The following is a 22,320-nucleotide window of genomic DNA, read 5'->3' as shown; positions in this document are numbered from 1 at the left end:
GCCCAGCAACCGCAGTTTGTGGGCTTTTAGCCCAACTTTTTGGCCAAGAGCAGGACCGAGAGAGAGAGGGTGGGAAAATTCTCTTTCATTGACTCTGGCATCGGTAATTATGTGTTGGAATTTGGCACGCACATTACTCTGAATGTCCTTGATTAACCAGTTTATTATGCCAGCTAGATTTATTGATAAACTGTACTCAAAAATAAGTCTGCTTAGCTAAGATTTGGACAAGCTTTAAATTTGGATTTATACGAATATTCATGAAGCATCAGAGTGTAATGCACATCTTCATCTATGTACATGAAGAAAATAAATATGAAGAAAAGAAAGAAATAATGATTTACAAAATCATCAAATCAATCAAATTATTGATATGAAATATATACATATATAATGTTTTCTGATATTTTTGTCATTTTGTCTTTTATTTTCGCAATCTTTTATATAAATCAACTATTCAATTCTTAGGCAATCTATTATCTGAGACGATTTAATGAATAATTTAAAGAAATTTATTTTGTCGCAAAATTAAATTAAGTTTAATAAATAAATAAATTTAAGAAATAAATATATATTTATTTTCTAGGAGGTTTATTTCTTTAAAAATAATATATCTTAAGAAGCTAATTACTAACTGAATTCTTTTTTAAATAATTTAAATATCTATAAAAAAAAACTGCATTTTTGCTGCAATTTGAATAAATAAAATAATAAAATAAAATAAATTAAGATATTTTTATCATACCAATGCTTTCAATTGTATTTATTTAAATTCAATATAAAATAAAAATCAATTAATATATATATCTATATAATTGACAAAAATGATGAGTACATCACTATTTCAAATCGTGTTTAACTGATGGGAGCTTCATAGTCATAGTTTTTTATTTTACACATATTTTCATAATAATTCTCTCAAACACCAATTACTAAGCAATACTCGCTTACGATCCAATCATATATAATATACAGAATATAATCTAAAGATCATACATATTACATTATCTGTAATAGAGACGCTCAGAAATATAATGTTTAAATTTTGGAAAACTTTCTGTGTTTGTGCTGAATATAGTATTATTTTTTCTCGTTTGAATGGGCGTGAAAGATACTCGAATATATGGGCAATTCTCTAGTGGCGAATGTGACATTCGTACGTTTTTGAGTTAAAAAAAAAAAACGAATGCCAAAACATTCTTTTATTTTAGCTCTTGATTAGCTCTATAATTGGTGCTAAATCTGATTTTAGGCAAATGTTAGTTTTCAAGATAATCACAAAAACCAAGAGGTTCGTAGGCTACAAAAAACGTAAGTCGCTTTTTAAAAGAACAGTTCAACCTGAGATTTTAGCGAAACTTTTAGTGACAATTTATTACGAATAATTTTAAATAATTAGGAATTGGCCCATCTTTACAATGTTTTTTATTTTATTCAAAAATATTGAGTAGTTTTTTTTTTTTATTTTTTAGTTTTAATGAGGTTCGATAATGAGGTTCCACCAAATTATTATTTTATTTTTTATTTTTTAGTAATTTTACATGAATAAAAGCATTAGAAATGATTATAAATATATTCAATTTATTAATTATAATAAAATAGAGAACATTCGAAGTATCATATTTCATTGCATAGTGTCTGAATAATAAGAACAAAATGTACAATAGAAATGTTGTGTGTATTTCGATAGAATGCTGACATCCTACAAACCAGCAGCACACCTGCTCCTACATTAAAGGACTCTAGAGTCCTAGATAAACGAACATCAGAGCATACATACCACAAAACCAATATACTCTTTCCCCAATGTGCACGAGTATGAATATTTAAAAAAATTTGTCAAATGGAAGTTCAATAAACGAGACGAGATAATAAAATAGTAAGCCCGCAACAGATGTAACCAAATGAGATGTGCGTGAAAAGGCTTCAGTCAAAAGAGTTTTCGAAGCTGATGGAATTACCAGGGATGCCGGAGGAGGGGGAGGAGCTATGCTCAGGGATGTGCGGGCTCGATAAACCGGCAAATGCTTTTAACTTTTGCAAATGCTGCACACTTTTTGGCTTCCGCCCACACATTCTGATGCAAACGCATTTATGCTATATACAAATGTCTACATATTTACGTGTATATGCGATGAGGCTGTTGCTCTCGACTAATGCGACGACATGAACGCTGGCAGCGCTAGCAGCAGCGGCAGCAGCAGCAGCAGCGGCAGCTCCCCAAAGACATCGCACGGCGCCCGTGTGCTGAGCTCTGGGACTGTTTGTCTGTCTAAGCAAATTATAATTGAGTGTGCAGGACGAGCGCATTGAACTGGCGCCTTCTGCCATCAGCCACGCCCACAGAGCCAGAGTTATGCTGGCTTTGAAAAATAAATGAAAATGTTATATCTGTGGACTTTAGTTTTCATTACAGGATATCTTGCCCTTTATATATATATCAACATATATTGGTTAAAAGAAAGAATTTAGCTAGCAGATCACAAAGTCCTACTTCAGGATATCTCGAAAAAAATTTATTTGTTAATGTATTAATTTTTGGAGTGTCTTATTCTCAAAATATAATGGCAAAGAAGTTACATAATAAATAAAATATTTAAAAAAGAAAAAAAAAAAAAAATAATAATAATATGTTTATTTATATTTATGTACAGGATATAAATGAAACATATATAATAATTATTTCCAATAGGGATTTTTTTTAAATGTATTTCTAAACATCCTGAATTGGATACAGCTTACAGGACTTTCTCTACAGATTATAAATTAAACAACCATTATCCGTTATCTATTAGAGAAAAAAATATATTTATTTCTAAAATATTCTTATATGTTCTTATATTTTAATATATCTTTATATGCATATTTAAATACTTTTATATGTGTGTATATGAATCTTGATCAGATTTGTATTTTGTATTTCATATAATAATAAAATATTTAAATTATTTATAATATTTATACAAGGCGCAAGGCGAAATTTCTATTTGCAGAATTTTAATATTTATTTTTAGGGTTAACAAAATTCAGATAATGAAAAAACGCTTTAAATTTACCTAAAGTTGAAGAAAGCATATATCATGATAGATAGCTAAATGGAATCAATATCTTTTATATTGTCAGAGTATTCTGGAACAGAAATGCTTTGAGAGTCCTGCTAGTGTGTTCTGTTCAGTTTCAGCTGATTCAGTGCTTACCTGTCTGCTTGTCTAACAGTTGCTGTTGTTGTAGCTGTTACAATTACTGTTGCTGTAAGCTGGTCTTTGCGGCATGCTCGAAGCAAGCGCGCTGCCACTTGAGAGTTGAGCCGTTGGCAAACGCAACGCTCCACGACTTTGACTCCTGCTACTTCTCCTGCGGCTCCACCAGCGGCTCCTTCTGCCCGTTGGCCATAAATTTTGTGCCACGTTTTGCCATTTTAATGAATGGATTTTTTAATGCAATGTTCTGCTTCCTCTTTTCATTTTCTTTTTTTTTTTTTTTTGGTTTGGTTTGGTTTGGTTTGGTTTTGGCTCGTTATGCTGGCCCAAGTGCCTGCTGCTTTGGCTGCCTGGCAGCCCGACTCCTTGGCGAGCTTTAATTTATTGACTAATTTAGCTCAGGCCCCGTCCCCCGCCTCCTGCCGGCTCCTTGACTAATAGATACTTTTAGGCGCTTTTAATGGCCAACTTTTGCTTTTATGCATGCGTATCAAATCACCCCAGTGGTACAGCGAAAGGCGGATCTGCTGTGCTGATAAAATCTAACATTGTTCATGACATCACTGAACCCATTTCAAATAATAATATTCAATCGGCTAGTTTGAGTTTGATGACAAACATCGGAAGCGTCATAATATCATCAATCTATCTTCCTCCTAACGAGCCCTGGAGTGAAAATGATTTTAAGGTACTACTTCAGTCCCTGGGAAACCGGTTCATTGCAGGAGGAGACTTTAATGCAAAACACCAATGGTGGGGAAATTCACGGAGTTGTTATCGTGGAAAACGGCTGCAAGAGGCCATCGCAAGTGGTACTTGGCAAGTCCTAGCAACCGGAAAACCAACTTTTTATTCATTTAACACCCTGCTTACTCCCTCTGCACTCGACTTTTTCATATATAATGGGTTCGCCACTAACAAGCTATCTGTCCAGCTGCATCATGAGCTTTCGTCGGATCATTTGCCGGTCGTAGCGACTTTGCATCAATCACCACAGCTTAGACCAATGAGGCAATACATCCTTGCACCTGGAGCTCGCATTAATGAATTTAGGACAAACTTAGAGAGCAGAATTCATCTAAACACTCAAATAGATAGCGCGGCTGACGTAGAAGATGCGATTACACTGTTTATGCGAAACATATCTTTGGCTGCATCATACGCGACCCCAGAATATGTACGTCATACAAGACAGCATCATATGGATATGCTGCCCCCAAATGCTGCTGCTTTATTGCGAATGAAGAGAAGGCTGAGGAAAGAGTATGTGCGAACGGGAGATATACGCGTCCACCAAATTTATAAAAGAATCTCGAATCGCGTACAAAAAGTACTCGCTAAAATCAAGCAATGCAGTATCGATCAAATGCTGGAAAATGCTGGCTCGGATGCGTCTTCCAACTACTCCCTTTGGAAGCTCACAAGTCGTTTTAAAAAAATTGCAGCTCCAAAAGTACCGATTAAGGATACGGCAGGTAGATGGTGTTACTCCAGCCAGCAAAAAGCTGATACATTTGCAGACAGCCTACAACAGCGATTCATGCCGTTCAACTACACCGACGATGCTACGCGAAGAACTGTTGAGCTGCAGCTGGATATGCCGTTCCAGATGACTCTGCCTGTACGGCCTGTCACACTGGAGGAAGTAGTAAATATTATTAAAAATCTGAGGGTTAAAAAATCTCCTGGAGAGGATAAGCTGGATAACAGAACACTGAAGCTCCTACCCAAAAAAGCTCTCCTATTTATAGTGCTGATCCTAAACAGTATGCTCAGGCTGGGACACTTCCCAAACATCTGGAAGACAGCGCAAATAAAAATGATCCCAAAGCCTGGAAAGAGTCCTAGTGAAGTAGATGGGTATAGGCCAATAAGTCTTCTTCCTGCCTTAGGAAAGATGGCCGAAAGAGTAATCCTTGACCGGATCCTGCAACTTGAAGCAGTCAAACAAAGAATCCCAAACTGGCAATTTGGATTCAGGAGAGGTCATGGTACTCCGGAGCAGCTTCACCGAGTGGTCAATTTTATCCTGGACGCTTTTGAACACAAGAAGTATGCAGTTGCTGTCTTTATGGACATAAGGCAAGCGTTTGACAGAGTCTGGCATGACGGACTACTATTCAAACTTAGAAGCGTTCTCACTCCACAATTGTACCAGATTGTCAGCAGCTTTCTGCGAGATAGAAGCTTTAGGGTTGATGTTGATGGTATTAAATCGTCAAAAAGACCAATATGTGCAGGCGTGCCTCAAGGTAGCGTTCTCGGCCCTACCTTGTATACTCTGTTCACAGCCGATATGCCCTCACATAGCGACATCACAGGAGTAAACCGGAACAATGTACTGATAGCCACGTATGCCGACGATACAGCCGTACTGACAAGTAGTACCTGCATCAATAAAGCTACAGAGTCGTTGCAGCAGTATGTGAGCAGTTTTGAAGACTGGGCGTGCAAATGGAACATTGGAATTAACGGGAGCAAATGCGCAAACGTTACGTTTACCACAAGGCCTTTAAACTGTGGTCGCATTAGCATGCAGGGCTCAACACTACCGCACAAAAGAAGCCACAAATATCTGGGCGTAGTGTTAGATAGAAGGCTTACATTTAATATGCACACCACGATGGTCAAAAAGTCTGTTTTGTCCAAAAGCGCAAAGATGTCATGGCTTCTTAAGCCGGCCAATAAATTGTCACTATACAATAAAGTGACAATTTATAAAGCAATACTCAGCCCCATATGGAGATATGCGCTTCAAATCTATGGGATTGCGGCAAAAACAAATCTCAATAAAATAAGAGTTGCACAAGCAAAAATCCTCCGGCAAATTTGCAATGCTCCCTGGTATATGCGTACCAGGGACATTGAAAAAGATCTCAGGGTCCCCAAAGTTGGAGACGTTATGCAAAAGGTAGCTGCTAGCTACCTTGCAAGACTCGAAGGCCACCCAAACCCTTTGGCAAGAAGACTTAAGAAAGCAGCCAGAAAAAGAAGACTGAAGAAGTGCCATCCACAGGACCTCCCTGCGAGGTTCCTATAAAAATGTATCAAGTCAAATTGCATGTGATTTACGTAAAAATTGTTATTGTTTGTTGATGTTTTTGTTAATTGTTATATTGTTATTGTTATGAAATTTCTGTAGTGTGTACTGTAAATAATTGTGTCTTTATGTTCAACTTGTTAAGCTGCCAATTAGGTAGTAAAAAGCCTGTTTAAATAAAATAAAAAAAAAAAAAAAAAAAAAAATAAATGCATGCGTATAGCACTCATTCCCGTGTATGTGTGTGTGTGTGTGCGTGTTTTTTTTTACATTTTTAATTAGGCACCGCCTATTGGCAGCCTATTTGGAAAATTTAATTAATGCGCATTTTATGTTCGTGTAAAGGTGGGAAACGCGTGCAAAATGTCTGCCGCACACCTGAGCCGTGGCTCAGCCATAAATATTTCCGATTAGCTCTGGCTCCGGCTCTGGCTATGCCTGGCAATAACAACAAACAGCAGCGACAACAACAATAACACATAATAGCAACAACAATTTAGCTACAACTGAATGAACACATGTTTTGCCCTGACGCTTTACGGGCGCCCGCCTAAAAGTATGCAATGTCTTTGGTTGTGCGTGCAGATCTTATCTGCCCAGCACACACACACACACACGCGCACACATACACAGCGCATGTTTCCTTTTTGTGTATGTATGTCCTGCCTTTGGGCACCTTTTGTCATCGTTTGCCTCGTTCCGGCTGCGCGATAACAAGCATCATAAATCCTTTTTGCCTCCAAATGGCACAGGACAACGCCCCCTGCGCAGCTGCCGGTCGCCCGTGTCGCACGCGTCTCCCCCTCTGAACCGCTACTCCTCCCGCTCCGCGCCATCATTTCGCATCTCGTGCTGCTTCTTTGTAGCCATTTTGTAGGCGTCACCAGCAGCAGCAGGCAGCAGCGGCAGGCAGCGTCTGTTTCGGTCTCTGTTTGTGTTTCGCCTTGGCCATCGTTTGTTATTGTTTGCGGTTTGTTGGCCACTCACGACTCGACCTAGCCACTCACCCACTCACCCACTCGCCCACCCACCCATTCATATATCAACTCTCTGGGGGCGGGCTTGTGTTAGTTTTCTTTAGGTTTCTGCGGTTCGCTGCGTTGTCTTAGCCAAAAACCAGATTGAATTTGGCCCAGAGTACAAATAGTTTCAGTTTCCTTAAGGCCACCATAGCGAGGAAATTTGTGGCAGATTATGAGGCAAACCAAGGAGCTTTAGCTGTTCCAATAATGTTAGCAATTCAAATAGATTATGTTAGCTTAACATTAATGTTATTCAGGAAATTAACACCTCTGCTCTCATGAGATCTTCATGGATTCTTGTCCACCTCGTGTGTTGGGGAAATGAGTTTATTTATTTTAGCTGAAGGTTTATACATATAATAATAAAACTCTATTAATATTATATTATTCACAAATCTTTTCGTTTAAACAACATTTAATTGTTTATTATTATATGCATTATTATTATTATTATTTATTTTTTTTTTTACAACTTATTGCTCTTCTTCCCTGGATAAATGGGCGTCTTATTATTGAATCTATTATTTCGTCATTTGGTTCATGCCTCTTTCGAGAGATTATATTACTTACAAATTTCTCTACGATTTCTTTAGTTCTATTACAGCAGACTTACGCTTACTCAACACAAAAATCCTGATTCAATAAACGGTTTCATAAAAATGTTTATAGAAATTAACTGAAATGTCTTAGCATAATCGCAAAAAGTTAATATTATATATTTAGCATACGTTAAAGTACATTTAATTCTTGTCACTGACATATTGAGCTCTATTTGAAAGGCCCACCGCACTTGGCCAATAACAGTAATGTGTTTAGTCCGGTGCATGATTAATAAACGGCGAACTTATGCATGGCTGTTTTTCTGTTGAGCTATGTTATGAATCTGTTAAACTAACATTGCCGTTAGACTGCTACAACAACTTCCCTTTGCAGATTATCTTCTGTAACTGTGCAGATAACATTGCATTTTCGGTTCTATTGAGCACATTTAGCATATTGCTTGGAAATCGAGTTTGGTTCATTCTATATGTGGGTATGTTCTGCATTTATCTGCAGCAGGCAGCGCATCGGCTTAGCTCTTCGCAGCGTTGTGTTACCCTCTGTGGAGGAGGCGACAATTTGCTGCCAAGCGTGGATTAAAAAGTTGCCAGCTTCACGGCATTTGCATTTATGCATAGAGCACCAAACACAACAGCCAAAACACGCACAGCGGCTGCTGCTTAGTGGAGCTGATAGGACGAAGGATATTCGAGTGGGCCGGCTTCAGGATACGGCCGGACGCAGCTCAGCTGCTGCCTGGCTGGCTGCCGACTCGGATGGGGCGATGAGGCTATTTGCATTTTAAATCTGCTCCCCCTCGCTGGGTGCCGCCGGCCAACGTTTCTGTTTAATAAGCCTCGCACGCTTTGCCGTGGCAAGCTGTTGTCCTGCTAGCAAGGACATGCTGCTGCTGCTGTCCACATGAGGCTAATGCAATCTTGACAACGCGTCCGTCATGCTGCTGCCCAGCCGAAAATGAGGCATGTCACTTTTGATTTGGTTTTATTGCAGGCAGGACGCAATTCTGATTTGCAGGCCATGGCAAGTGGCAAATTGCGAGTGGCAAGTGGCAAGTGGCAAAAGGCAAGGGGTATGCGGTGGGGGGGGGAGAGGGAAGAGGATGTTGTTTGGACATCAACATGGTGCCCAGCATGTGTGCAAGGCTAGAGGGAAAGGCTTCACTCGGGAATGTCATTAACACTGTGTGCAAAAGTGTGGGAGCGTATTCTGTGACACTAAAACGAACGCTATTGGAAAGCAAAAAGAAAGGCAATTGCCAAATTTTTTATTAATTTTCTGAACTTGTTTAGTTTTCATAATTCTTATTTTATTACAATAATGAATTTTTAAAATTTGTATTTTCAAACCTGATTGTCGTCGCAAATTGACGCGGAAAATATGTTATCGATAAATATGCATATAATAACAGTGCTCTGTTAATATAACAACATTGCCGCAGCCTAATAAACCTCACTCTGTATGTATTTCTTTATAATATAAATATTAAAATTATTTCAAAATAAATTATAAAGTATGGAAATAAATAATTTGTATATTATTAATAATAATTTAGTAACTTTCAGTATTACTCATACATTTATAATATGATTTCAAAAATTTAAACTGGCGCCAATCTCAATTGTGACAGTGCTGCAAAACACACGAAGTGGTTTTACGCTCTCGCTCTCACTCTCTTGCTGAGAGAATCCAAGTAAATACTCTCAGTTTGCGCAACGCACACAACATTCTGTCGCGCTCACCTATGCTCGCATCCTCTGTGAATTTCGGTCTTCGTTTTCATCTCTCATTCGCATTTCATTTCTCGTTGCGAGCGGACGTGTCTGATTGTTGCTGCGGTAAATTTGAGCGTTGCGCGCGTATTTCCCTACCAATTGTAGCTATTACATATTCTCGCTCTTCTCAACAAGTCGTGGGAGTCAAAAAAAGAAAAATAATAATAATAAGAAAAGAAGATAATAATTGAACGCTGATAGTTTATAGTTGATGTCTTCATCGACGCAATCGTTTGAATACAAAACATGTAATCCATGTGTGCAAATACCAAATACCAAACAACAACAACAAATGCAAATTCAAATACGTTTCTAGATGAAAAACAACAACAACAACGTCAAGTGCTTTCAAATTTAAAATAAAAGTGCAGTGCAACAACGAGCTATGTTCAACGAAACATGTATAAATCGGAATCGGCAACGTACAACGTACAGATACAAAATGAAATGAAAAGTTAAAAATAAATATATATGCCATCTCTCTCGGCGGCGGCAGAGGCAGCGGCATCGACGGCAGCAGCAGCAGCAGCGTCGCACAGTCAGACAGGCGCGAGGGACGTGATTTCTCTTGTGCCTGTCTGTTCTGCCTTCCCCCTTCGACCGCTTGTTCGTTTAGCAGCATCAAAAGAAGAAACAAACTATAGATATACATATAAATGTACACACGAATATAAATTAAGCTTTTTTGCTGTAGTTGTTAGATGTTAGTGTGCGGTGTTGCACAAAATGAGTAGACTTCAATAATCCCGTGGCGACGACCGACGTTCTTTATTATCAAAAATCAACTAAAGTACAGTGACATAAATTCTTATATCCAAAGCTAGCCCTAAACCCTGATTATGCTGACATTGCATATTTACGCGAGGCATCGCATTACTTCGGGCAACAACATTGTTGCGCGTTGGAGCCACTGCTGCTGTTGTGCAATATCCGCTGGGAACGGCTACATTCATGCTGACGGCGCGTGATCAATCTGAACATTTATGTTTTGCTGGTCGATTGTGTTAACTCCTCCCCCACTTAGATGAATGACGTCCTCGGCTTTCTTGAAACTGTTAATTAATGTTTGAAGATCACGTTGACGTTTGTTCCTCTGATGTCTTTGATAGAGTTTCATCGAAGCGTAGCAGGAGAGTAAAAGGATGGCCACGGTTAGCCCAGATACTATTGGCCTTCTTACTAGCCCTTCCTCTAGTTGAGCAATATCCCGCAGATTTTTTATGCTTATCTTCTGCAGGTATGGCAGGCTTGGTATCTCTTGGTGGTCTGTTATATTTAAGAGCGCAGATACCGCTGGTCCCGGGGATTTCCTCACGTAGTTTTTTTGGTTTTGGTATACGGTGTTGTTTACCTTTATCTTGTCGTCAAAGGTAAGGAGGAACGTCCCTTTTACCATCTGCTCGTTGACTGTAGCTGCTCCGTCGTTGATGATGATTACTCCATCGTCGACTATGGTTAGAGGTTCGAGGTGGCTGGGCCGAGTTGAACAATGTGCGGTGTCACCTGAGTGTAGCTGTTGAGCGCATGTTGTGTAGGGTGACTTCTTGCAGAACGTTATTGTGAGGGCTGTACTACAATTTCCTATTGATATTACATGATTTCCACAGTCAGCTAAATTGTAGTCTTCGGCGAAATTTATTATGATGCCGTTGTGTTGGACAGGGTATACGGTTAATTTTTTACATACTATGCTAGGCTTAGGATATCTTATAATGAAATGTAGAAAATTTTCGCTTAACAAAACTTTAATTTGAGATACTTCCATTAAGTCAGTAATAGTGATATTTATAGAGTGTTCATTAACAATGTTTTTTAAATCAGTGGAATCCAAAATGGAGGGGTTTACAATTCCAACCTTTGCAAGTGTTACTGATAGTATTAAGGTTTTTAACTCTGAGATAATTATTCTATTTCTTGTTAGCAGCGTTTCATATAAATGCTCTGTGTCTACTTGTTTTACTTTTGTGTTTTTTACTAGGAGGTTTACGGTGTCAGTTAGCTTATTAATTTGTTCCTGCATTTTTGTGTTTATGGTTATCTGCCTATTTTCTGACTCTACAAGTTCATTCTGTGTAAATTTTAGTTTCTCGAAATCATCATGGTCTGGCGTGCCAGCTACGACCTTTAGAACGGTGCCTAGCATATTGATACTCCTAGCATGTCTATGGTGGACATTTACTGTAGCTATTAATGTTTCTATATGTTGTATGTCTGCGTCTAATAACATTCTCATATGTGATCGGGGGAAATGGTTTGCTAATTCTTTCGTATTTTTTACTATTTCTGAGTATAGGGTAAGGTTGGTTGAGTGCTTCAAGTATTGGAAATCCGTCCAAATGGTTACGTATCCGTCCAAGATCGGTATGTAGTCCATGTTAGTATAGTCAGTCAATTTCGCTGTTATCGTTGTAGCAAAAAGAAGTATAGTCCAAATCCTAAAAAGATAAAAAAGGGAATTTAATGTTTTGCCTATCTTAGATTGTCCTTGTGGACCACCCTCCCTTTTATTAAGACTGTTGTCCCCAAGTCTGCGTCAATTTTGCCTTCGTTGTATAGTGGTGTCAGTTTGTTCCCTAAGCGTCTGTTTGTTTTTTCCAAAACTGTGTCGCCTATTTGGAATTGTCTATTGTGTCTTGTTTCGTTTACTCTATTTGTTAGGAGTTGTTGTGCCTTTTGAATTTTATTTCCTATCTCTATTTCGAGTTCTGGGGAGGATGAGTGGATTATATCGATTGGTCGTTTGTCCGTTACTGAGTGAATTGTATTGTTATATTCGATAGTTGCTTGAAGTATCGTTTCAACAGTGTCAGTAATTTTCCTTTGAGCTGTTAGGCATCTTGCAATGTCACCGAGGGTGCTATGGAATCTCTCGACTTGTCCGTTTGATGTACTATGGAGTGGTGGGGCATTTACGATTTGAATGTTATATTGATTGTTTAGCAGAGATTTTATTGTTTCGGACTTTATGGAGGGCTCGTTATCGCAATAGATCGTCTTGGTATGCCGGTAAAAATTTACAAGTTGTAAAATTGCTGATTGTATGTCAATTATTGTCCTTGAAGCGATGGGTTGAACAATTGCAAATTTTGAAAATTTATCTATGCACGTAAGGAAGTATTTTTTATTGGTTGAGTATATGTCTATGTGTAGTATTTCGCCCACATAGGAAGGTATGGGTGTTTCTCCAAGTATTTGTTTTTGTGGGTGACGATTGTACTTAGCTGTTTTACAAATTTTACAATTTGAAACAACTTCGTTCGTTAATTTTGTCATTTTCGGAAAAAATAGTCTTGTAAAATCTGCTTCACATTTTCTTGGGCTGCTCTGTGAGCCCGATTGTGTTCTGTTGCAATTATTTCTTTCTGTTCGTTTTTATCAAAAATGTCATTTACTATGTACTTTGTATATCGAAATGTTGTTGTTGGAAAAGTTTCTATTAGTTTATGTTGTATGAATGCTAATATTGGTAACTCGCAATGGATTGCATTTACGACATCTTTTTTGACTACATCGCAAACTCTTTTGATTAACGAGTCTCTGTTTGAGAAATGAATTGTATGTCGGATTTTCTTACCAAATAGGATAACTGTACGATCAGAGGCTATATTATTTTCTTCTATTATAATTTGGTTTTGGAAACAGTTGATTGGTTTGTCTGTTGTGTCTATGGTGTATGTGAGCGATATTTCGCTGTGAATTGTGGCTCTGTCTGACTGTACATCGTCCTCTAGGGCATGAATATTATGCCGTGACAGTGCGTCCGCAACGTAGTTCTCCTTCCCTGGCTTGTAATAGATGTTTGCGTTATATTCATCTATAAAAGCTTTCCAACGCCTGATTTTTGCGTTCGGGTTTCGGTCGGATACTGCAAACGTCAGAGGCTGATGGTCCGTAAAGATATTTAAATTTTTTACCCCATATAGATAATTTCGGAGGTTTTTTAAAGCCCAAACTATTGCAAGTAGTTCCCTCTCATTTGTTGCAAAGATAAGCTCTCTATCCTTTAATGTTCTTGATATCATGGTGATTGGTTTTCCACCTTGTGACAGAACTGCCCCAAGACCAGAGGATGAAGCGTCCGTTGTTAAATCAAACGGCTTCTTGTAGTCAGGGTAGAGCAACATTACATTTTCGGATGCAAGAACCTCTTTTAGCTTCTCGAATGCCGCATGTTGACTCTCGTCAAATTTTACTGGAATTTTTTTGGATTGTCCGGCGCTCACTTTGCCATTTTGGCCTTTTAAGATGTCGCTTATAGGTTTTGCTATAGACGCGAAGTCCTTGATGAAACACCTATAGTAGCTTGCCAACCCAAGGAATGATCTGACGTTAAACAAAGTTGTTGGTACTTCATAGTTACGAATCGCTTCAACTTTACTTGGACATGTCTTTATACCATTACTTGAGACTACGAAACCTAGGTATTCTACACTTTCTTTGAAAAAGTGCGACTTTTCTGGTGAAACTCTCATGTTGGCCTCGTATAGTTTATCTAGGACCCAGGCGATATGCTTGACATGGCTTTCCATATTTTCAGAAAAAATGATTACGTCGTCTACGTAAACATAACAAGATTTTCCAATTTGCTCTCTGAGCACATCGTCAATGGCTCTCTGAAAAATACTAGGTGCATTTTTCAAGCCAAAAGGGAGCCTGCAGAACTCATACTTTCCGCTTCCTACAGAAAAGGCTGTTTTTCTCTATCTTTTTCGGCAAGTAAAATCTGGTGGAATCCGGATTTTAAATCTAGTGTTGTAAAGTACTTTGCTGTGCCTAAGTTGGATAAAATGGAGGCTATATTGGGAATGGGGTATTTGTCATCTATTGTCTTTTTGTTTAGTTTTCTGAAGTCTATAACTAAACGTTTCTTTTTTCTTCCCTGCTCGTCGGTACCTTTTTTTATCTACAACCCACACGGGGTTATTGTATGGTGACTGGGACGGACGTATTATACCGTTTTCTAACAGATCTTGAGTTTCTGTGTTTACGAATTCTGATACGCCCATTGGGTATGGATATAATTTTGAATAAATGGGATTCTCGTCCTCTGTTCTAATAGTTGCAATGACATTTGTATTATACGGAAGCGCTTCATTTGGTTCCGCAAATACTCCTGCTCGGGCTTTGAGCATTGTTTGAAATTCCGTTGTTATAGCCTGAGGGGCTTCTATTTCTTTGACACTTGTGAAATTTACGGCTGGGCATTTTAGAAAGTTAATGGTCTCAGAACCATAGTTTGTTGTTAGTTTCTTATTTTTGAAGTCTAATAAAACGTTGGTTTGGTTTAGTAGGTCAAGTCCGATTATACCATCGAATGTCGTGAGGTTTGGTAATAAGAAAAATGTTGTCTTGGTATTAAAAAGGTGCATTATGCATTTCTTGTCAACTACGTTGTGGCCATGGATTGATTTTAATCGAAAGGGTTTTTCTACCGGCGTAATATTTTTTAGTTCTTTTAATGGTCTCACGTAATTCTTTGAGGCTCCGGTATCTATTAGCAACTTTATGGTTTTCCCTGCTATCGTTCTCTCTATGAACGGGAGCAGGGATTTATTCCTAAAAAATTGACCTGGTCGTATTCGTCCAATTCATTGTCAACGTCTTCTGTCTCGGTTTCTGCGATCGCTTGGTATTCGCTATTGTCCTGCTCGTATTCTGTATCTTCTGTTCCTAGGTGGTTAACTCTTTGCTGTTTCGGTCCTGTGAACCGTGCGCTACCGCTGTTTGGTCGTTTGTTTGCCTGTCCCTGGTTATTGTAGTTTTCGTATTGAGTGCGTCGTTGTTGATTTGGCCACTGAGTCTGTTTCGAGAAGGTCGCGTTTTGTTGGTGTTGCGTAGCCTGTCTGAAGCGAGAAGATGAGTCAACGTCCATTGGTTCTACCTGTTCTTGTCGTGGTGAGAATTCTGGTCTTTTGTAGTGTGGGCTTTTTCCTGGTTGGTTGTGTTTTGGGTCTTGAGCTAGAGTCTTGTCTCTGACTTGCTGTCTTTGTTCGATCTTCTGCGCTTTTTCTTCTATACTGCGGGCGAAATTTGTGGCGAACATATAACGTTCATGATTTGACTCAACTTCTTGAGCCAATGCCAATGCAGAGGGAAGATCAATTGGTCTAGCTGAGAATAGGACATCACTTAAGGCCTTCCTGGTTCCTGAGATGAATACTCGCAGGGCGTCTGCTCTATATTTCTCATTTAGCGAAGAGGCAACGGTGGTGTCGTAGGTCATGATTGTCTTATTTATAAGTAAAGTCAGTTTCTTTTCTACCTCGTCGTAGTACTGCAGTAGTGTCAAATTTCCTTGGCGGAGTGTTGACATCTCCTGTTCAATTAAGTATATCGGTCGTTTGTCGGAGTACGTGAAATCTAACCGATTTATAATGGCCTTAAAATTTAGAGGAGTGTCGAAAGAAGAGAGTACCATATCAGCAGCGTTCTTAATTTTGTTTCTTAATATTCCCAAAGCTTGATAATGCTTTGAGCTACCATCGTATTTCTCATATACCTTGTATGCGATATGCGCAGCCTTTCTCCAAGATACATAAGTTTCGCTTTTTCCTTCAAAGTCCGGGAGGGACTTCATGATGTCAAGGGTTTCGTTGCAAATAACACCTATTTTGATTTCTGCCTCCTTGAAAGTTTCTACCTCGGGTGCGCTAACCTGTACTGAATTTATACGTTGTTCAATTTCGTTTAATTTTCTATCAAAGCTATCTTTTGAGCAGCTAAAGCGCTTGCGACTGCGCCTTCTACTATAGCTTTTAATTGATCTGAATTCAAAGCCATTTTTAAATTTTCTGTGTTGTAAATTTTTCGAAAATTTGTTATTAAATCTTGTATTTCACTATCACTCATAGGGCAAGTAAAGACAGGGAATTTTGCGTGCTGCGTTTTTTGTTATTAATAATTAATATTTAAAGGTTGAAATTGTATTTTTATTTGTTTTTACTCCTTAATTTCTTTTTTTGCAATGAACACTCTACTCACATGTTCTTATATTATGTTAGTAGACTGTATGTTGTGTGTTTCTTCGCTGATGAGCCGCTTCGTGGTGGGTGTCTTCGCTGCGTACTGCTTCGTCTAATGCTGCTTTCTTTTTTTCTTTTTTCGTTTTGGTTATGCGTTTTAGTTGTCTTGCTGTTTTTTTTTTGCACTTGTGGGGTATTTATCTCACTGAATGCTTGTTTTAATCGAAGTTTTAATTTCGTTTTTTTTTTTTGTTTTTTGGGTTCGTTTCGGTTGGGCGCCAATTAAGCTTTTTTGCTGTAGTTGTTAGATGTTAGTGTGCGGTGTTGCACAAAATGAGTAGACTTCAATAATCCCGTGGCGACGACCGACGTTCTTTATTATCAAAAATCAACTAAAGTACAGTGACATAAATTCTTATATCCAAAGCTAGCCCTAAACCCTGATTATGCTGACATTGCATATTTACGCGAGGCATCGCATTACTTCGGGCAACAACATTGTTGCGCGTTGGAGCCACTGCTGCTGTTGTGCAATATCCGCTGGGAACGGCTACATTCATGCTGACGGCGCGTGATCAATCTGAACATTTATGTTTTGCTGGTCGATTGTGTTAACTTATATATAGAAATTCATTCAATGTGCCACATGTTTTTGTCCGTCGTTCCTTGTGCTCCCTTCGCAATTTATTTTGCGCACATTTTTCGCTCGTTGCTTTTTGCGCTTCGTTTACATTTCATGGCTGCTGCGCCTCCTTGTTTATCCTTTGATCCTTCTCGCATTGCCATTCGCACCACCGTTCGCATGCCTGTTTTTCTGATTCGATTTTTCACATTTCTCACTGCCTCTCTCTCTCTCACTCACTCACTCTCTGCTGGCGGCAGCGGCAGTAGCAGCATCCACACACACTCACACACCAACACACGCTCAGCTGCTTGTCGTTGCTGCGCTTTGTCTTTCCCATTCAATCAACGAAAATAAAATGTGTGTGCCAGATGATGAATTCGCCTCGTAAGAGAGAATAATGTGTCGCCGTCGCAGTTGCTGTCGCCGTAGCCGTAGCCGTCGCATAACCAAAAATTGCATTTAGCTGCAAAGCAACAACAACAACAGCAGAAATTAATGCTTTTGCGTTTTCCGCTGGCCACAGACAAAGCAAAGCCTTTGTGGAATGTCTGCTGCTCAAATATGCCGCAAAGAGAATAAATATATACATACATATATGTTTATATGTATATATTTATAAATGAATAACGTGAAGACTTATCGCTTAACCAATAACAACAACAACAACGTTCAAAGTGACAACAACATTCGCAATAGATGTTTTTTTTTTATAAACATCATTTCATTCAACTGGAAACTGCGTCTGCCTTTACCTCTGCCGCTCCTCGGGCCGCTGCCCCCTAATAAAAGCGCGTGGCTGTCTCTCATGCCTTTTGGCTGGTCTCTTTTGTCTCGCGTTTGCGCTGTATTTTTCAGTTCGTCTTTTTGCGCATTTTCTGTTTTCGTTTCGTTACGCTTGGCCGCAGCCACAGCGACAGCCACAGCCACCGCTGCCATGCAACATCCTTTGCCCAGTTGGACGGCGAGAGAGAGCAACCCCTAAATAACAATTAGTTTTTCAATATGACAAAAAAAATATCGCCAAATATATGTAAATAAACATATAGAAATATATGTGTTCATATGTATGCATAAATATAAATAAGTCAACGGCGCAGACATTATTCCAAAATTTCGCAATTCGTTAAATTCCGCGTACAAATGTGTTGTGAAATTGTTGTTCAAATATAAATATTATTATTTATATACATATATTCATAATATAATTATTTTCTCATGCATCTATATTGGACTGGATGATGTGATATTCGAGAATCTTTAAACTAATATATGTTTGAAATGTTCAAAAATGTGTTTGCTTGTTTTTTTTTTTTTATTAGTTTTTTGTTTTCTTCTCGTTTCGCATATTTATATAAAATATATATTTTCAGTTCAGTTTAATAATATAGTGAACTGCGACTCCTAAGTGAAACTCACTCCAATTTTAAATTGTGCCAAAAATCTAAATTGTAAATCACATATTAAAAGATAAATGAATGAGTAAAAACCGCACTAAACAAATTCAACAAATGCGACGTCAAATCAAATACAGTGTTAATTAAAATAATAAAAAAAAAAAGTGCAAGAAGAAGCAGCAAGCGTGACTACCCCTGTTTACATAGTGTAGACTACCCCCTGAAAGAAACAGCACACACAATTTGTTGGTGTCAATTATACGGGGCAGCTGTGCACATAATTTGCGACGCGACTGTAAACACAAAAAGCCGTCAAACTGTGGGGCTCCGGGGCATTTTTTCTTCCTCCGCACGGAATGTATTATCCGGTAAGCAAAAAAATAAAAAAAAAAAAAAAAAAGAAAAGTAGACAACCTATGCACATTAGAGTGGACATTATTTGACGACGGGCGCTGCACAGGTCACAGATCCAACCGGCAGCAACAACAACAAACACACACATTACAGTGCACACTATAAATATTGTGACAAGGCAACGAGCAACGACAGCTCAATTCGCCTTGTGTTTGTTTGCTTTTTCTGGCTGCCGTTTTGTTGTTTGCCTATTCTGTCGATGTCGCTGTCTCTGTCTCTCTCACATTCTCCACTTTTTAATCGCCGCCCAAAGAGTTGCTTTTACTACTAGTTTGGCTAACTACCGTTGTTTTCACTCTCAATTGTCGGCGAATCCGAATTCTTAGGCGTGCGTTTGGCTTATTAGACAAGCCTACTCACTCTCACTCTCCCTCTCTCTGCAGCACTCTGGGATTTCTGTTTTCGGATTTGTTTACCTATTTACACAGCCAACAACGACAACAACAACAGCAAATATGTGTGTTAAGCATTGTCTTCACACGTGTGCCGAAAATCTCTCTCGGTTGCCCTCTCCACCTTTGTTGACTCTGCTTCAACTTCGACAAATTTTCTTTTTTTTTTTTTTTTTTTTTTTTTTACGAGAATGAGCGTAAATTGTTTTCACAGTCTTCAGTTTCAAAGGGTATCTGGGAATTTGATAGCCCCATAGTGCGGCTCGACTTGCCGCTGTTGATTCGTTGATATTTTATCAATTTTTTGATATTATACTCTGAATTCCCCCCTATCATTTGATACATTCATGTGTCAACTTTTGGCGCCCGTTGCGCGCTGCTCCCAACATTTTCCCACGTAATTTAAGCGCGCAAAATGTATGCAAATTACATAGATAACTACATATACATATATAAAAGTTTATGCAAATTATGATATACGATAATCTTTCATATTATTAATTTATTTATACTTGATTTTTGCTTGTTTCTTTGCAGGTACGTTCATTCAAATGCAAATGCAAATGCTTGGGTTATTTGGTAATGTTTCGTGATTGATAAGGAAGTTGATAAATGGCTGAATGCGTGAGAGAGTGTGTGTCTGTGTGTGAGTGAGTGCCCAGAGATTGTTATCCATCCATCTATGCGCTTGTCTAGTTTTTTATGATGTCAGCCATTAGACAAAGTTCGTTTTGATCTCTGGCGAAATTAATTGAACTTCTATGACTCGATTATGGCCTACTTAATCAAATGTCGAAAATGTCGAAAACCTGAGCAGTTGGTGTGCTATAAAGTATGTTTATTATATGTCGAGCCCATTAAAATCCAGCTGACAGAGTATAGAACTAATAAATATCTATCTGAAAATCTTTAAAAATGTCACACTTGACGAATATCAAATAAAGAAAACTATTTAGTGTTCTCGATTGATATTTGATTGTCATTTAGATATGTATGAACATATTTAGTGATTCTTTATTATAGAGAATAATGCTAAATTCAAGAATTTATCGTTAATCTTAGACCATTCGTTTAATTAAATACAGATGATTCAGAAATCTACTGCTTAATTTACTTAAAAATATTAATCGCAAACTTGTTATAAAGCAATTAAGATTGTTTAAAGTTTAAGCATTTTATTTTTCGAACTTTTGCAAATGTCATTCCGATTGATTGCGATTGAAAAAGTTAAGCTGACGTCTATCTGTGTATCCGTTCATTCGACCGTCTGTCTGTCTGTCTGACCGTCCGTTCGTATAGCAACGAAATTATTACATTGCGCACATGCAACATTTTATGTGGCAGCTCATAAAGTTATGAGACTCAAAATGTGTATTATTATTAAAAAAAATTGCACAAAAAATATTTACGAAGCGACTATCAAATACTCTTGCAGATTCCTCAGTATAGGATATAAAATTGAATAGAAAATATGCAAATTATATATCTAAAGCTAACGAATATAAAATAGTTTCAGCAGAAAATGTTAGTTTACTACATTGATTTAGATTGATTAAAAACTCAATTTCAAAAGTTTATATTTATTATGATATGTTATTAAAACAGAGGAATACTTTATAGTAAAGTTACCTGATTGGATGGTCTTGGTATTACATACATAGGTTAAAAGCTCAATAAAGTACTCGAAATTGAACTGCTTCAAACTTAACTCGATTTTAAAAGATTCTTTATAAATTATAAATGAATATAATTCATTATATTATAAGAGCTACACCGTAATCCCCTCGGCTTGTTATATTATAATATAAGTTTCATTTAACTACTTTGAGAGATTCTTTGTGACACATATATGATATGAGTATGTACAATAATATAATCGGGTTTAGTGCTATATGTTACATGTTTCATCACAAATTCATAGTACTCCACTTTAAGGGCATTCGCAACTGTGTGGCTTCAAACGAAATCTTCCGGTTCGCCGTTTGTCGGAGTCACAATTGAAAAATTGCGCATAAATTGCATAAACTGTGTTGCCGTAAATTGTTGCGGCGTAGGTTTAGTATGAGTGGTGGGGTGGTTGGGTGGGTGGGTCTATTGGTTATTTTGTAGCCACTACTAGGTGATTCCATTGTGCGTGCGCAGTTAACCGCAAAGTTGGTAAATTTTGCATTTTTTTTTAATGATCAGCGGATCTCGATACCAGCCGACCTTAACGCGCTGTAGGTTTATGACTAGCTTTTATGATATTTGTTTATATCTGATTACGCAATTGGCATTAGCATTAAAACAAATATAAAAATGTAAAAAAAAAAAAAAACATTATCATTGGGTGTTTACGTTGAGTAAAACAAAAAATTACTTTCACTTAATTGGCCAGCTCGAAGGCAGCAGCAGCTGCTGCTTTTAGGCTTTTACTTTTAGGGCATTTATCTAGTTAATGAACAGAATGAGTGGGAGAGTGAGGGAGAGAGCTAGAGCGTTATGGGAAATGTGAAAAATTCTGTCATAATGCAGCGATGCTTCAATATTTTCAATTTGCTTGATTGATGGCTTTAATTTATAAGCATTTTTAAGTAGCACTCGAGCCCCGTTGAGCAGCGAAGCCCGCAGATAAGAGATAGACCATTACACAGCCCACATATTATAACATTCATATACAGTTATACATAAATATGTATGTATATGTATATACAGTATTTTTGTTTATTGCCAGCGCGTCTGTTTTCTATGCCAGCGCAAATGATATGACAATTTATTTCAATTAAAGTTGATTTAAAATTGTTGTGTTGCCTTGCCCCTCGTGTGCTGCACGCTGATTGATGGAAATTGAGAGGGAAGCACGGCGAAGACAAGGCACGAGAAGTGGAAAGAAACCTCGTGGCCTATTGAGATTGTGTGTGTATCTCTCTCTAGATATCTTTGTAAATGGGGGCGTTTT

At 38.1% G+C, this 22,320-nt stretch overlaps 1 protein-coding gene across 20 annotated transcripts in view; it reads left to right on the top strand.

Annotated features, from left to right (window-relative positions):
- LOC6583386 (sex determination protein fox-1) overlaps positions 1–22,320 on the top strand; it is a 145,959-nt gene that overhangs the window by 43,531 nt on the left and 80,108 nt on the right. Inside the window, exons 1-2 of one of the 20 annotated variants that reach the window (XM_032731528.2) lie at positions 9,561–9,658; positions 18,553–18,944. The exons of 15 other annotated variants lie outside the window; for them this stretch is intronic. In XM_032731528.2, the coding sequence (XP_032587419.1) occupies positions 18,933–18,944 (12 nt within the window). In that variant the 5' untranslated portion in view covers positions 9,561–9,658; positions 18,553–18,932. Of the gene's footprint in view, positions 1–9,560; positions 9,697–9,739; positions 9,844–9,908; positions 10,025–18,552; positions 18,945–22,320 lie in introns of those variants that run through there. 4 more of the 20 variants (XM_032731529.2, XM_044010185.1, XM_044010186.1 and 1 more) reach the window with 4 other exon arrangements.

Source organism: Drosophila mojavensis, unplaced genomic scaffold (assembly GCF_018153725.1).
Source record: "Drosophila mojavensis isolate 15081-1352.22 unplaced genomic scaffold, ASM1815372v1 contig_74, whole genome shotgun sequence".
Classification (NCBI taxonomy): Eukaryota; Metazoa; Arthropoda; class Insecta; order Diptera; family Drosophilidae; genus Drosophila; species Drosophila mojavensis.
The sequence above is the reverse complement of the archived record's forward strand: the minus strand, read 5'-3'. Positions and strand labels throughout refer to the sequence as shown.